The sequence below is a fragment of the Panthera tigris genome, chromosome C2 (assembly GCF_018350195.1).
Source record: "Panthera tigris isolate Pti1 chromosome C2, P.tigris_Pti1_mat1.1, whole genome shotgun sequence".
Lineage (NCBI taxonomy): Eukaryota > Metazoa > Chordata > Mammalia > Carnivora > Felidae > Panthera > Panthera tigris.
This window is the reverse complement of record NC_056668.1, coordinates 385260-402114: the sequence shown is the minus strand read 5'-3', so window position 1 is coordinate 402114 and position 16855 is coordinate 385260. Positions and strand designations below refer to the sequence as shown.

The 16855-nt window shown below is 51.1% G+C and overlaps 1 protein-coding gene across 7 annotated transcripts in view; it reads left to right on the top strand.

Annotated features, from left to right (window-relative positions):
• Positions 1–16855, top strand: part of PCNT (pericentrin) — a 134825-nt gene that overhangs the window by 80994 nt on the left and 36976 nt on the right. For 6 of the 7 annotated variants that reach the window (XM_042957271.1, XM_042957274.1, XM_042957272.1 and 3 more), the window contains 9 exons: positions 2806–3035; positions 3608–3718; positions 3832–3849; positions 4597–4803; positions 6924–7082; positions 7346–7498; positions 8397–8489; positions 10242–11066; positions 12405–12596. In XM_042957271.1, coding sequence (XP_042813205.1) covers positions 2806–3035; positions 3608–3718; positions 3832–3849; positions 4597–4803; positions 6924–7082; positions 7346–7498; positions 8397–8489; positions 10242–11066; positions 12405–12596 — 1988 coding nt within the window. The remainder of the gene's footprint in view (positions 1–2805; positions 3036–3607; positions 3719–3831; positions 3850–4596; positions 4804–6923; positions 7083–7345; positions 7499–8396; positions 8490–10241; positions 11067–12404; positions 12597–16855) is intronic. The other variant, XM_042957273.1, reaches the window with a different exon arrangement.

Below are 16855 nucleotides of genomic sequence, written 5' to 3'. Positions count from 1 at the left end.
TCCTGTATGCGGCCACAGCTTCCAGAGCCCCGGTGCTCATTGGCAGAAGAGTGGGGCCAGTCTCTGCTCCTTCCCTTTGTCACCAGTGAAGTGTTGTACTTCCTGTGCAGCTGGGGTCATCTTACATCGTCAGCCCCGCCCCCACTCGCATGTCTTACTGTGACCTCTGGTCCTTCCATTCACCCAGCTGCAGGATTCTGTGCTTCTGTGTGGGGACTCGCGCATGTGTAAGTTGTGTGAAATGCTGCCCACCAGCACAGCGCACACCTCCTGACCTTCTCTGACTGTGGGCTCCCCCAGGTGTGGCCCAGGGTGTGGCCACTTGGTCCTGATTCTGCTTTGGGTCCTCATGAATGTTGACCAACTTTCCAAGAGTTCTTGGAGGTCCTGGCGCCATGTGGCGAAATTCAGCTCTGCCTCGCCTCTTGGCGTGGTGTCTTGTGGGTGTGAGGGGTGTCTCGTGGCTGCTTTCAGGGCGATGCCATCTGTCCCACGGGGGCTTTTTTGTCTCCTTTAAAAGTCGGCGCCAGGGTGCCTGGCTGGCTCAGTGGGTTAAGCATCTGACTCTTGATTTCAGCGCAGGTCATGATCTCATGGTTGGGAAGACTGAGCCATACATTGGGCTCTGCGCTGACCGTGTGGAGCCTGCTTGGCATTTCTCTCCGTATCTCTCCACCCCTCCCTGACCTGACTCACACTCACGCGCGCGTTGTCTTTCTCTCTCAAGATAAGTGAATAAACATTAATAAATAAGCAAATAGAAGTCGGTGTCAAGTTGTTGGGCAGCCAGGACGCGCTGCAGCTCCAGGGCACCGGTCTGCCTGGGCTGCTGTCACAGGAGGCGTGGACGGGCTGCAGACAACAGGCACTGGCCGCCCACAGCCCTGGGGTCCACGATGAAGGCGCCGGCACGCCGCCTTCTGATGAACACCAGCCTCTGCACTGTGTCCTCACTTTTGGGAGGAGCGGGCCGCTCTCTGGGGTCTCTCTTAGAGAGGCTCAGATCCCATTCGTGAGGCTCAGCACATGGATATTGGGGAGGGGGGGGGTCACAGACGTTGAGACAATCGTCACGGTGCTACAGAAAAGCGCAAGTGTTAGAGACTGTCCAGGAACGCAGACACTCCCTGGAACCCTGTTGTCTGACTTCGTGTTTCCACTCTGAAAACGCTGTGTGTTTTCATTCATAGGCATTCCTGTTACCATAGCACATGAGGACTCAGGTTTGTAAAAACAAACAAGTGGCTGCCGTGTGATATGCATTGTGTCTGCACCAGATTTCCCCAATTTTTTACCAAAGAAGAAAACTACTTCAAAGCTTTTGTGGCAAACTGTTAACAACAACAACAAAAAGCCAACTTTAATCTTTAGTATTGATACATGAAAATGGGCGAGCATTTCTGCTGCGGCGTGTGCTGCTTGGGCGGGGCCGGGGGGGTGGTGGCCCTGGAGGCCTCGGTGGGTGTCCGTGGAGGGGCTCGGGGACCTGAGTGGAGCTTCTGTGCTGGCCCGACTTTGTAGGTGGCCCTCAGCGTGGCCCGAATGACCACAGGACACCTTCCTTGCGGTGCCACTTGCACGGAGGCCGCGTGTGCTGGGCCGCCCTTTCTGCGGCACGTGGCTCTGAGGGTGGTGCTGTCTGGGTGCATGACCGGGCAGCACTGACCCCAGGGGTGCGGATGTCGGTGTTCTAACTGCATGTTTAAGGCGAATTTATCATAATTGCTGAGTCATTCGCATGAAGTGGTGATGGTAGTTTGCCATAAAAGATTGACAAATTTTTATAAAACAACATGAGTTTTGAAAGCATCAAAATGTAAGTGAAAACTATTGAAATTAAAATTCAGTTTAGAGATGGTTTGAACACTTCAGGATTCGTCAGAGGCGAGCCTCCTTTTTTTATAGGTGCTTACTAATTTCCAGTTTCTACTTGGACTGTGGCCTTATCATCCAGTTGATTTTAGATTGGCTTTGATTTCCTGATGGCTGGACCCTGTCCCTCTGAGACACGGCCCGGCCCTGCACGCATACTGAGCATGTTTACAGTGAACATCTGGGCGTGTGTTCCCTCTGATGGAGGTTTTAAGTTACATTTTATTTTTCCATATCGGAGAGTATACATAAAGGAATAATTCCTGGAAAATTAGCTGATACGTCTTTTGGGAATACCAAGATATATTCTTTCAGTCTTCAAAATGTTTTATTTTAGCCAATCTTAATTTAAAAAAATTTTTTAGCATTTATTTATTTTTGAGACAGAGAGAGACAGAGCATGAACAGGGGAGGGGCAGAGAGAGAGGGAGACACAGAATCTGAAGCAGGTTCCAGGCTCGGAGCCGTCAGCACAGAGCCCGACGCGGGGCTCGAACTCACGGACCGCGAGATCATGACCTGAGCCGAAGTCGGCCACTTAACCGACTGAGCCACCCAGGCGCCCTAGCCAATCTTAATTTAAAAGGCAGTTTTTTTGGTTTGTTTTTGCAGAAGTACTTGACTTTATTTTCTCCAGGTATCTGGCTAAATACGGGCTCACACTGGCTCGCAGAGTGCGTGTCCCCTCCCCGGCCGTGGCTGTGTCCCCCTGTTTCCATGGGGTGGGGTCTGGGAGCCTCAGGGGACGCTGTGCCCCCGGCCCCTGGCCAGGCTCTGGTCTGGGGCTGCCGGGAAGGCTGGACGTGGGGTGGGCTCTCTCCTGGGATGTCCCTGCTGTGCGGGGACGCTGCCGAGCACATTTTGTTACCGCTCTGGCCCACGTACCCGCCCCGAGCTATGGAGCTTGTGTCCCTGTTTTCTCTGCACTCGCAGCTCTTCGTAGGGAGGTGGAGTGTCTAACCCAGGAGCAGCTGGAGGCCAGGAAGCAGTCTGAGAAAGACCGCGCAGTTCTGCTCTCGCAGATGAAGGTGTTCGAGGCTGAGCTGGAGGAACAGCTCTCTCGGCATGAAGCGTGTGCCAAGCAGGCTGAGGAGCTCTCGGCGCTGAGGCAGCAGATGGCGGCTCTGGACAAGCATCTGCGGAGCCAGCGCCAGTTCATGGACGTAAGCACCTGGGATAGGTTGTCTCTGTGGCCCCGGAGTCATCCTCATAGCGTGAGGTCCCACGACACAACGTTGGGTTCACGTGCGGCCAGATTGTTGTGGTCCCGTCGCTGCTTGGTGCTCATCTCGGGGGTTGTCGACGTTTGTGATGTGCGACTGAGGGGCCCCCTCATGGGCATGGCCTGGGGGCCTCCATCAGCCCAGGCTGCAGGCCCTGCGTGCCCAGCACCCGGGAGGCGCCTGTAGCTCCCCCAGTTGGGCCCAAGCCGTTTGCTTTCTGTGACGTTCCTCCCGTCCACGTTCACAGGCCTCCCCGCCTTGCACCTGCAGGGCCGTCCCTCTGCATTTCGCTGTGTTTCACAAAGTGCCCGTGACTCGGAGCCCATTCCTTGGGTAGTGACATGCGTGTGGAAGGGAAGTGCTGGCCGCAGCAGTCCGCATCTGAGCAGGCTGCCCCCTCCCCCGACCTCGTGCAGCCCCCTCCCCTTCGGCGGGAGGTGGGTGCAGCCAGGGGAAGCGCTGTGTCCCGCCAGCGTCTGTGAGCTGTCCCAGCAGACCGCCTTTCTCGACAGGAGCAGGCTGTCGAGCGGGAACACGAGCGGGAGGAGTTTCAGCGGGAGATCCAGAGGCTGGAGGAGCAGCTCCGACAGGCGGCCCGGCCACGGGGCCCATGCGTCCGCGATGTAAGTCAGCCCGTCACACGCTGTACCCGTGGGGTAGCCATCCTCTGTGATGCTTTGAAGTTTTACCTTTCGGTTTCCTTGTCTGCCTTCCATGTACCTGACGACGACCACAGGAGCAGCTGGATGAGGAGGTACGGCGTGTCGCCCTCCCACCGCATGACCCGTGGGGCGGGGGAGGCCGGGGGCGGCCGGGGGCCCTCTGGCACGTGGGCTCGTTGCTTGCTTGTTTCTCTTGCTTCCTTTTGCTTGGAGCCCGACTTGCCTGCTTCCTTCTGCCTGGCATGGCTGCAGCTGATTTGCCTCTTCTTTTAAAGCATCACACATATTTTGAGATGATTGTGGATTCGTTTTCAGCTGTAAGCAGTAAGACAGACGTCCCGTGCACCCTTCACCCACTTCCCTGGGGTGATGCCCACAGAGGTCGAGCCGGGAGTACAGCCAGGACACGGATGTGGGGTCCCCTCCCACCCACTAGCCCGTCCTCTGTGTTAGTCGTGTCGTGTCTGCAGTTGCACAAACAGACAAGCAGTTTGTGCCCGTGTGAGACTGACCTCCTTCACTCGGCCTGGCTCTCTGGACCCTGCCCAGGGTGCTGCTGTGCCCAGAGTCCTTTCCTTGTGTTGCCGAATAGCTTTTCCTTCCCTACTAACAAGATTAACTTTGTTTTCCTAACAGATCTCGTGTCATATTAATATTTTTCTACGTCTTTATTGAGAGAACACCCGCATTACAATTTTCTGTCTCACTAGGCTCCTGGGTGTAGTCTCCGTGTAGACCGCTCGTCGGGATCAGTGTTTCCTCAGTTGTGTTGTGTGCTTTCTTATTTGGAAGATGGCTGTTTTAACTATTGTATTTCTCAAGCAATTTCTTTGTTTTAGGTTGAATCGCTACAAGAAAAGTTGAGAGAGAAATCAGATGGGTTTGATGAACTGGTTATAAAGAAAGAATTGGCAGACAGACAAGTGTTAATCCAGGAACAGGAAATTAAACGTCTCCGGGAGACAAATGCCAGCTGCCGAAGAGAAGCGACTGAACTGCGAGAAGAACTGGAGAAGCAGAGAAACACCGTGAAAGCACTGCAGCAGGTAGCGGCCCTTGTCGTGTGGAGGCTCTGTGGCGTCTCGGTCGGGGCTGTCGGCGGGGCACCTTCCACCTGTGCCGCTGTGCCCGCACCGTGCCGGGAGGACCGGGGGTTGGCAGATCCCTAGCGGGCCGTGCCGGAGTCCACTGCGGCCTCATTTCCTCCAAGGGGGTGTCCCCTCGTGTCTCACTGGCTGCCAGCCAACCCTCTGCTGCCTACACTTCACTGCTTCCGGTCTCTTGACAGTTGTTTGGGGCCGGGGGGGTGGGTGGCCCGCACAGCCAACATCCAGTTCTCGGCAGACCCTGGTGGGAGGTCGTGTAACTCAGACACCGTCCACCTGGAGGTGGCGTCAGCCCCCACAGGAGAGGGGCTCAGTCCCACGAGACTGCCCCCTCAGGGGCCGTTGGCAAGTCCTGTGGTACAGATGGAGGTTCCTGCGAGCCCCTCCTTGGGTTCGGTTAATTTGCTAGAGTGGCTCAGCGCTCTCCGGGAAACCGTTCACTCACTAGATCACCAGTGTGTTGAGAAAGGGTGCAACTCAGGAACAGCCAGATGAGGAGACACAGAGGGCAAGGCGCGGGGAGAGGGTCAGGAGAGTCCGTGCCCTCTCTGGGTGCACTGCCATCGGGAGCGTGCGTCCGTGGCACAGACATCGTCCCTTGTGTCTGAAGTTGAGGTCGAGGCGGACGCCCTCTGATTGCCAGGCGTCCGACCCAGCCACCCGGCCCTCCTCTCCAGCTGTTAGTCGCAGGAGTTGAGCTTGTGACTTTCATGTATTTCATGTCACCAGAGGTTAGACGCTTACTGGAAAAGTGGGGATTGGTGAGAAACCTTACTTTACAGTCGTTGGTTTGATCCTGTGACAAGTCCAGCTTCAAGGAGAGGAGAGTTTTTGTCAGGTGTGTTTGGTTGTCGAAAATGCAGACGCCAACAGTTAACTGAGGTCAGGGGTCTTCCCGAGGACGAGGACCTGGGCGGTTACTGTCTCGGGAGGGGCGCCCAGCACAAGAGGGGAGCCCTGCCCCTACTCTGGCCTCTTCTGTGCTGCCCGGGGACAGCTCGGCTCACGGCGGCTGCATCAGTCCCTGCACCCTCCCCCCTCTGCTCCTGCTGCACCTGTCTCTCTTCCCTCCCTCCTCCCTCTGACCTCTTCCCTCCTCCCTCTGCTCCACCTATCCCTCCTCCCTCCGTCCTCCCTCTTCCCCCTGTACTTCTTCCTCCCTCTCATCTCTTCCCTCTGTACTTCTTCCTCCCTCTCACTCTTCCCTCCTCCCTTCCTTCCTGTTCCACCCATCCCTCCTTCCTCCTCCCTCCTCCCTCCTCCCTCTACCCTTTACTCCTGCCCAGTCCATCTCTCCTTCCTCCCCTCTTTTCTCCTCCATACTCCCTGCTCCCTCTCCCCTCCATCCCTGCTCTATCCGTCCCTCCTCTCCATTCTTCCTTCACTCCTGCCATCTCTCTTCTCTCTGTCCCTGCTCCCTCCCTCTTCCTGCTTCCCTCCCTTGCCCCTCTATCTTTTCTCCCTCCTCCATCTTTCCTCATCCCTCCTCCATCTTTCCTCATCCCTCCTCTCTTCCCTCAGCAAACATTTACTGAGCATATTAGATACTATAGGTATAAAAAATGCCCCTTTTCCCTTCCACAAAGATGTAACTTTTTGTCCACTTAATTTATTGTGACTCTTTTGTCCATATTAAATGCCCTTTGAAAATTTTTAATGAGACATTAGTGTTCATCTTACAGATGTGCGGTGCCCTGATGAGCCATCGCCCTGTTTGTTGGCAAGTTCTTTGCAATTTTCTTCTGAATAGCCAACGGTCTAGAGACCATTTTTGGGTCTTCCTGAATAATTACTAAGGATGAATTTATTGCAGTGACCTCGCTGGCACACACATTGGCTCTCTGTTTGGGGTCACATCCTTCACCAAGCAGATCTGTGCTCTGGAGCACAGCCGGTCTATAGATTGTGTGTCTGGTGCGTGCAGGGGCGCACAGGTATGTGCAGTTGTGTGCACGTGAGCTCCAGGAAGAGCTGAGGACACCATGCACTCAGATCACAGTTTGAGGCCCCCAGTTCCTGAAGTACTTGCCTAAAGTAAATCTTCTTTTATTCTTAAACAGGATAAAGAGGCATTACAGGAGCAGTGTGGAGTGGTGTCCACACTGCAGTCTAAACTCGATGAGGGCAGTTGCCCCACACCTCCTGCAGGCACTTGTCCTGAGAGCCCAGAAGTCCAATTAGAGGCAGTACAGACAGCGCTCCGGCAGCGGGAGAGTGAGGCAAGTGTGGGGGGCCGTGGGGGACTCCCCTCTGCTCAGGGCTGCTGGTGGCCTTCACTGCCCTTCTGTGTGGAGGGGCAGGACACCCAAATGATGCAGGAAGGGGTCTGTGTCTACTGTATATAACAGCTTGGTGTGGGCTATAAAATATCAGTAGCTCTTTTTTGCCGTGTACTTAAATCTTTTAATTTGTAGCTTTCATAATTATTAAGTGAACTAGAATGTTAGGTACTTTTTAATAGTCTCTCTTATTTTAATGAAAGGTTTTAGACTTGAAAGAACACTTAGGAAAGATTAAGGATGACTTAGTCAGCAAGCGCGATGAAGGGCCGCACCTGAACGTGAAGCTGGACACACAGAGCAGCCGTGCCTCCGTCAGCCTGCGAGAACTGCAAGAGGAGAATGCTCGCTTGAAGGTGAGCCGGGCAGGCCTGCCCAGACACCAGGCTCCACGTCTGTGCCCGTGCCACCGCCTGCCCAGGGACCACCAGCCCCGGGTCCCAGACACTGTGGGCTCCGAGGGTAGTCCTCTGCTGCAGGGGTTCAGGAGATGCCTGCCTTCTGCTCCTAGGTCTGAGCCGGCGTGGCTCTAGAAGGTGTGCAGGGGGCAGAGCCCGGGGCCACCTGGACCCCGTGCCTCCTGCACCAGCCTCTGGGTCTGGTGTGCGTCTTGAGAGCCAGTCTTGTAGAGGATGCTTGTTGGAGCTCAGCGGCAGCAGGGGCACACTTGTCTGACAGTAGAAGCTGTCAAGAGAAAGTAAATGTTCACCATTTACCTATTTGGGTCATTATAGACACCCCGTTCTCGGAGAGGTGATTTTTAGTTGTTAACCCTTCCTATGAGCAGGACGAAGAAAAATACTTTTATTTTATTTTTTTTAATTTTCTTTCTTTCTTTCTTTCTTTCTTTCTTTCTTTCTTTCTTTCTTTCTTTCTTTTTTTCTTTCTTTCTTTCAAGACATTCTGTTTTCAAATCTTCTAATGCCTTAGTGTAATCATGCTTCTGAGGAGACTCAGGGTGTAAAGGAAGCAGCCTTGTGATGTATTGCGTACAGAGCCCTTGCCTGTGGCACCCCCGGTCGCTGTTGGGTGCGTGACCCTCACAGGCAGTGTCACATGATGCTGGTGACAACAGGGTTTGAGGCCAATCGCAGGCATCAGGCGTCCTTCAGTGGGAAACATACAGAAAACCACTTTTGGATTGAATGCTAGCATTTACACTCATGGGTTTATTAGGGTACCGCACGTCTGCCAGGTCAGGGGACTGCTTCCCATAGTCACATTTTATTGGCGTCGCTGTGATTATTTCCACAGGCATTTCTGCAGAACAAAGAAAAGGAGATCATGTGTGTGAGCGAGCAGCTCGAGGCTCAGCTGGCCGGGATGGGAAGGGGCGCGCTCAGTGAGGTAGGCCTTTCCCGGCACCCCTAGAACCAACATACCCCTCGGGGGCAAGTGTGCCGGGGGTGGGTGGCACCAGGCCTTGTCAGCTCTGCGGTGTCCCGCCTGGAAAGGGACCACTTCCCCCAGAATGGGGAGTACTCCACACGTTGCAGGAGACCAGGTGTGCGTGCTCTTGGCCCAAGTGTCCACCCTTGTTCTCAGTTCGTGGCCCACGCGGTCTTCCCTCTTTGGGCTCCGGGTGCCCCTCTGTGGCCTGCCTGCTCCAGCCGTGCTGCGTCCCAGAGGGCTCATCTCCGATTTAGTGCTTGACTCTTTAAAGCCACCTGCATGTGCTGGGTTTATATTTATGTATGTGTATATAATATATATATATTTTTACATTTATCTACTTATTTTGAGAGAGTGAGCAAGCAAGGAAGGGTCAGAGAGAGAGGGAGAGAATCCCAGGCAGGCAGCACACTGTCAGCATGGAGCCCGTCATGGGGCTCAAACCCACGAGATCATGACCTGAGCCAAAGTTAAGAGTCGGGTGCTTAACCGACTGAGCCACACAGGCTCCCTAGGTTTATATTTCAGGTTTTCCGTTTGTGCTGTGATTGTGGCTGGTCTGTAGCACCTGCCTCTTCATGTCTGGGTGTTTAGAGTGAATAAGCCCACGTCGTGTGCCATCAGAATCACCCTTGAAACTCCCTTCGGGTGTCTGAGGGGAGACGAGAGTCTGCATGGCGCCCAGCACAGGGGGCACGCAGGCCGGCGGTGAGGGTCGCACCTCACCAGGGCCTTACCTCTGCCAGCCGTACAGTTCACGGTGCAGATTTCAGCATGGTGGATGCGTGTGTGATGGATAGCTCATATTCTCTAAACCAAAAGCAAAACTTAACTCGTTTTCTTTTGTTTTCAGTATTGGCCAGATTTGCGTTTGAGTTTAAAGGAATTAAATGGCACTAGTGAAACCAAGAATTGTTGTGAATCCCTCAGTTTTCGGGAAGTGAACATTGGACTATAAGAAATTGGCTGGAGATGGTAAACTGGAGCACGAATGGCTTAGTCACTAGAATGGAGTTTGGAGCTGTATTGACAAAGATCTCAATCTGATTTTCCACCTGGCAAGATAGTTAACACCTACGTTTCAATTGTCTTATCTTCAAAGTAGCAATAATAACATTTCTTACCTTAAAACCTTGAGGGTGACATTAACCAGCATGAGTGGAAGCATTCTCCAAGGTCCAGGGGGGCACAGCGCTAGGCTTGGAGCAGTCGTGGCGGCAGTGACGGCCCCATGCATGCACCTGGCTCGGTCCTGCTCTTCAGTGTTGCCAGTCCTCAAGCCTGATTTTCTTCATTTGTTTGTCTTCTAGTGTTAGAACCATGCCTAAAACCTAAAATCTCCCTTCAGTAAAACCAAGCAGATCGACGTTACTTGAATATTAAAAAAATACACGTTGAGGGTGGTGACATTAGCGTGGAGGTGCCACGGAGAGGCAGCCAGGGAAGCTCTCTCTGCCCATCGCGGTGATGGCACAGAGTGAGAGGAAGTGTCCAAACAAGAGGCAAAGTGGCCACCGTGGGTGTCCCTTCCCAAGCACTTTGGTAACCCTGATGCGGTGGGAGTGCAGCTTTCGGGTGTTTTCAGGTATTAAAGGTCATTTGTTAATTTGGTGCCACAGCTCAAAGTCGCTCCTGAACCTCAGATTAAAGGAGGGAAATTCTGAAGGTGGAACGTTTCATTTGCCTGTGAACGTGCTTCTTCCTCAGGTTCCCTGTGACAGAAACTCAGAGATCGAGGAGCTTAGGTCCGTCATCGAGAATCTGCGAGAGAACCAGCAGCGACTGCAGAAAGACAAGGCAGAGGAGATGGAGCAGCTCCATGAAGTCATCGAGAGGCTGCAGAGGGAGCTCTCCCTCGGCGGCCCTGCGCCACTTGGGGCCCAGGTCAGCGAGCTGCCCGGCGACCCTGCGGCCAGCCCCGAGACGCTGGTGGCGACGGGGCCCGCGGGCCGGCTGCTCTCGGAGCAGGAGCGCCGGCACGGCCAGGCCCTGGAGGCCCTGCAGCGGCGCCTGCAGGCCGCTGAGGAGGCCGCCGCGCGGAAGCTGGCCGAGCTGGAGCACAGCGCGGCCCTCAGGGAGGCTGAGGCCCAGGGCATGGCCTCCCAGATCCGAGCCTTTGAAGCTGCCCTAAAAGCAAAGGAAGCGAAGATTGCAGAAAGGGATTTAGAAATCGATGCTCTGAAGCAGCAGAAACTGGCCCACTCCGCCGAGCTGGAGACCATCCTGTCCGCCTTCGCCCGCTTCCGCCGTTCCCTGGAACAGCAGCCCCTGACCGCTGAGGATGAGCCCCCAGAGCTTCAGCGGCTCCGAGCGCAGTGCGTCCGCCTCAGCCGCCAGCTCCAGGTGCTGAACCAACGGTTCCTGAGGTGCCAGAAGGAGCTGGACAAGCAGCAGGCGCGAGGGGCCCACCCGCACCCTCGTGCAGAGGGCAGCTCCCAGGGACGAGGCCCCGGGGGCGAAGAGGCCTCTGATGACAAAGCGTCAGGGCAGGACGTGGGCACAGCCCCTAACAGCCGTGTCGGAGACCCACAGGTGGGCCTTGTTCCTTCCTGGTCCGCAGAAGGGACAGCCTCTGTGCATAGGGAGCTGGGGCTGGGGTGCGCCGGGGGAGCAGGCACACGGTGGTACCAGGGAGCTTTGGGAGATCAGGCACACAGTGGTACAGGGGTGCGTTGGGGGAGTGGGGGCACACACGAGGGTACAGGGGTGTGTTGGGGGAGCAGGGGCACACACGAGGGTACAGGGGCATGCTGGGGTGGGGGGGAGCGGGGCACACATGGGGGAGCCAGGGAGCACTTGGTGCCTGCAAGAGGCCCTGACCCAGACCACAGAGCACTGTGGCTAGACCAGGGATGGTTGGATGTTCTGTCCAGGAGGACCTACTGTTCCTCCTCCTTTCTCTTTAAGTCAATGACTGTCCTTCGTGTGCCAGGCAGTGGGGGATAGGGTTCCCACAGGGTGGCTTCTGGTGCTGTAGAGAGAGGAATCTGAAGCTCGTGGCTCCTGGGTGCATTTAAAGCCCCTAGAACCTCAGGTCAGAACATGTGTACACAGTGGAACCTGGGGCTGCCCTATTTCTTATACTTTTAAACTTCATATCTTTGAGAGTAATTGAAGGTTTTCAAAGCCCTATGATAGGGAATATTAAATGATGCAGAGATGGCTTTGTTTTAAGAGGCTCCTTGGATTTTCCTCTGTGGATTCTATTCAGTTGCTTTGTTGTTGTTGTTGTTAAGTTTATTTATTTTGAGAGAGTGCAAGCAGGAGAGAGACAGAGAGAGGGAGGGAGAGAGAGAGAGAGAGAGAGGGAGAGAGAGAGGTCCTCAAGCAGGCTCCATGCTCAGTGCAGACCCCGACCCGGGGCTCAGTCCCACAAACCGTGATGTCACGAGTCGGGTGCTCAACCGACTGAGCCACCCTGGCACCCTCAGTTGCTCTAATTTTTAACACTCCTCTCCTGTGTGAAACTTTTTAAGTTCATTTCAGTCTGGTCCTGAGAACTCCAGACTCTCTGCCTGCTGCCTCCTGCCATCTGCAGCTTGCGTGGAGCAGCTCCCGGTGGCCCATGTGTTGTGGGGTTTCCTGGCTGGTGCCCGTGTCACGGCGAGCACGTCCTGGCCTGCTGTGGCAGGGAGCAGGCCGTGTGTGCAGTGCTCACCTCTGGTCTCCTGTCCTTCGTGATTTAGGAGACGGGGACTTGCTGATGCCACCTGTGGACCTTCCCTCGGGGCCCTGCTGGCCAACATGCAGGCTCCAGAGCTCCGGGAAGTCCCAGGCAGCCCGACGACTGTGCTCAGCGTGCGTCGTTCTTCCTGGTGCTTTTAGCTCTACCTTCACGAGCGTCACCCTTGTTTTCTCTGCTTATTGCAGAGTGCAGTTAACGGTGATCTGCAGCCTGCCAAAGCCCCGGTGACGCCAGACCACCCAGGTCCACACAGACAAGACCGCGTGATGTCTGTGCTCGCGGCCTGCCAGAAGCAGCTGGAGTCTGAGCTGCTCTTGGTGAAGAGTGAAATGCACTTGAGCATGGACGACCGTGGCAAAGTGCCGGGAAGGATGAAGGTACCTGGGCACACAGCACGTGGTGCTGAGCGGGCATAGACCAATGTTACATGGATGGCAGCTCTATCGTGTTCTTGGAGTGGTCTGTCCACATCTGTTTTGAAGTTTCCTACATGTTTTTTTTTTTTTTAGGTATTCTTTAGAAATGCACATTTCCCATGGTCTAGCCTATGAAAAATGAGCAGTTACTTCTCCCTTAGTGATAGCAGTAGGATTTAACTGGACTCTAAGGTCTGTCCCTAGGGTTTTCTGTGTGAGGACAGCTGCTCTGTGGCTCAAGGCCTTTATCACCAGTGTTACTTTGAAAGCTCACATTTATTTTTTTGAACCTCAGGGGTTTTCCCTGCATATTTTGACTTTATGCTCCTGGCAGAGAAGAGCATAGTAATCTGGAACGCAGCAGTTTGAGCACTCTCGTCACCAGGGCAGAAACAACACGAGAGCTGACTTCTCTTTCCTGGGCTGGGGGCTGCACATTGGCCCATCAAGTGTTATAGGGTCGAGGTGTTCCGAAAATCAAAAGTGGCTGGTTTAAAGGTTTTCCTAAGGGCAGTGGCAGAGCGTGCTTAGACCCTGGCTCTCGAGCCTGCCAGTGTAGACGTTGCACAGTTCGGCAGGATGTTCCAGCTCTGCTTTTCCGGGAACTCTCCTGTGGCGTGCCAGGTACACCGCATCCCTGTTGTAAAGTCTGCAGGTTCTGAATCGTGCAGGTGTAGGCCCAGGGACTTCCGGCCAGGCCCACACACCCGTGCCTGCAGTTTTGATCGAAAATGCCTAAATCTGGTTTTATATGTTCATCAAATCCCCACAGGAAGTTTAATTCTGTTTGGAGAGGACTTGTTCTCTAACTCTGTGTAGCAAACATATCTCCATGCCCTTTTGATAAGAACATTTGTTTGAATTTTTAAGAGATAGGTCAACTCCATGATTATGCTCTGGTTGCAAAATTCTTGGAAGTTACACATGGACAAGGAAATGCCAAATTCATTCCATAAATCACTATTTTGTATTTTTCTTTTTTTGTTTTAGGTTTTTATTCAAGTAATCTCTACACCCAGTGTAGGACTTGAACTCATGATCTTGACATCAAGAGTCACATTCTCTTCTGGGGCAACTGGGTGGTTAAGCACCACCGGTTAGGCATCCAGCTTCAGCTCAGGTCATGATCTCGAGGTTCGAGGGTTCAGTCCCTGCGTCGGGCTCTGTGCTGTCAGCTCAGAGCCTGGAACCTGCTTCAAATTTTGTGCCTCCCTCTATGTCTCTGCCCCTACACCCTTGCGTGTGTGTGCACTCTCTCTCTCTTTCAAAAATAGATAAACATTAAAAAAAAAAAAAAGTCACATTTTCTTCTGACTGAGCCAGTCAGGTGCCCCACAATTCTATATTTTTCAGTGTTTGCATGTAGAAGTTTCCAGACCTTATTTTCCTCAAAAAAGAAATGCTTATGTCCTCAGTAAATTACCCCAGAAATAGGTTATGACAGTGTGTGTGTGTGTGTGTGTGTGTGTGTGTGTGTGGTAAAATACATATGATGTAAGAGTTACAGATAACAGTCATTTTTTTAAGACTTTTTTTTTTTTTTTTAAGTAATCTCTCCACCCAGCATGGGGCTAGATCTCACAACCCTGAGTTCAGCAGTCACACACTCCACTGACTCAACCAGCCAGGCACCCCACATCTTAACCATTTTTAAATGTACAGTTCAGTGATCCTGCATACACATTAGTGAGGTTGTGTAACTAACTATCCACTTTCATACCTGTTGTCATTTTGTAAAACTGAAACTCTGTACCCATTAAACAGTAAGTCCCCATTATCCTCACTTCCCATCCCCTGGCAACCACTGACTCTGTCTCTGATTTTGTTTATTCTAAATATTTCATGGTGGGTCGTATAGTCTTTGTCTTATTGTGACTGGTTTATTTCAGTTAGCTTAGTGTCCTTGCAGTTCACCCCTGTTGTAGCATGTGTCAGAATTTCTTTCTGTCTTAAGGCCGAATCATAGTCCGTTTATATATATGCCACGTGTTGCTCATTCATTCACAGTCAGCGGGCACTTAGGTTGCTTCCACATTTTAGCCATTGTGAAAAATGCTGCTGTGAACATTGTATAAATCTCTCTTTGAGACCCTGCTCTTGGTTCTTCTGGATATATATCCAGAAGTGAAATTGCTGGATCATATGGTAGTTCCATTTTTAATTTTTTGAGGAATCTCCATACTGTTTTCCATGGTGGCTGCATCATTTTACCTTCCCACCAAGAGTGCAAGAGGGTTGCAAGTTCTCCACGTCCTTGCCACGTTTGTTATGTTACGTTGTGTTGTGTTGTGTTGTGTTGTGTTGTGTGTGTGTGTCTTTATAGTAGCCCACCTAATGGGTGTGAGGTTGTATCTCGTGTTGTTTTTCTTTTTAATTTTTAATTTTAATTCCAGTATAGTTAACATATAGTGTTCTGTTAGTTTCAAGTGTATCATTATAGTTTTTATTTGCTTTCCTCTAATGATTAGTGATAGTGGACATCTTTTCATTTGCTTGTTGCCCATTTGTGTATCTTCTTTGAAGTAAAACCTATTCAAGTTCTTTGCTCATTTTATTTTTTTTTTTAGAGGAGCCCCCCCCCCCTTTTTTTAAGCTTATGTATTTTTGAGAGAGTGTGAGCAAGGGAGGAACAGAGAGAGAGGGGGGAGACAAAAGATCTAAAGCAGGCTCCACACTGAGAGCACAGAGCCTGACGCAGGGCTCAAACTCAGTGAGCTGTGAGATCATGACCTGAGCCGCAGTTGGGACACTTAACCGACTGAGCCACCCAGGCGCTCCTCTTTGCTCATTTTAAAGTCAGGTTGGTTTTTTTGTTGTTGTTGAGTTTTAGGAGTTCTCTGTGTATTCTGGATATTAATCCCTTATCAGGTGTAGGATTCACAAATATTTTCTCATATTCTGTGCACTGCCTGTTTACGCTGGATGGTGTCTTTTGAGGCACAAATTTTTAAAATTTTCTGAAGTTTAGTTTGTCTTTTCTCTTGTTGCCCATGCCTTTTGTGTCATATCCAAGAAATCATTGCCAAATCCAATGTTGAGAACCTTTTGTCCTGTGTTTTCTTCGGAAGCTTTATAGTTTCAGGTTTTATGTTTTAGTCATTGATCTATTTTGGGTTAATTTTTGTATGTGATGTTAGTTAACAATCCAACTTCATTCTTTTGCATGTATGTGGGCACCCAGTATTCCCAGTACCATTTGCTTGATAAGACTGTCTTTTCCCTAGTAAATGGTCTTGGCATCCTTGTAAAAAATCACCTGACCATGTATGTAAGGATATACATCTGGGCTCTCTATTCCATTGGTCTATATGTCTGTTTTTATACCAGTACCACACCGTTTTGAGTACTGTAGCTTGATTATGAGTTTTGAAATTAAGTAGTTATAAGCCCTTCAGCTTTGTTGTTTTTCAAGATTATTTCGACTCTTTGGGTCCTTTAAGATCCCACATGAATTTTAGGTTGGGTTTTTCTATTTCTGCAAAAAGTGAATTTTGATAGAGATTGTATTGAATGTGTAGATTGTTGGTTCGTATTGACATTTTAACAGTATTAGGTCTTTCAATCCATAAACATGAAACGTGTTCTCAGTTGTCTTCCTTAATATCTTTCAGCAATATATTGTAGTTTCATTGTACAAAACTTTCATCTCTTTAGTTCAGTGAATTCTTAATTAGTTTCTTCTTTTTTGTTGCTATTATAAATTGTTTTCTTAATTTCCTATCCGGATTGTTCATTGTTCATGTATAGAAATGTAACTGATTTTTGGATGTTGACTTTATATATCCTGTGACTGTGCTGAATTGATTTATTAATTCTAACAGGGCTTTTTTTTTGTAGAATCTTTGTTTTCTATTTATGATCATATTATCTTGGAACATACAGTATTACTCGTTCCTTTCCAATTTGGACACCTTTTATTTCTTTTTCTTGCCTAATTACTCTGGCTAGAACATCCAGTACTGTGTTGAAGAGAAGTGGTGAAAGCGGGCATTCTTGCCTTATTCCTGATTGTAGAGGAAAGTCTTTCAGTCCAATACCATTGAGTATGATGTATGGTGTGTCTTTTTCACATATGGTTTTTTATTATGTTAAAGTAGTTTCTAGTATGTTGAATGTCTTTATCGTGAAATGCATTTCTGTCAAATGCATTTTGTCAAGTGCATTTTCTGCGTCAGTTGAAACGATCATGTGATATTTTTCTCCTTCATTTTGTTAACGTA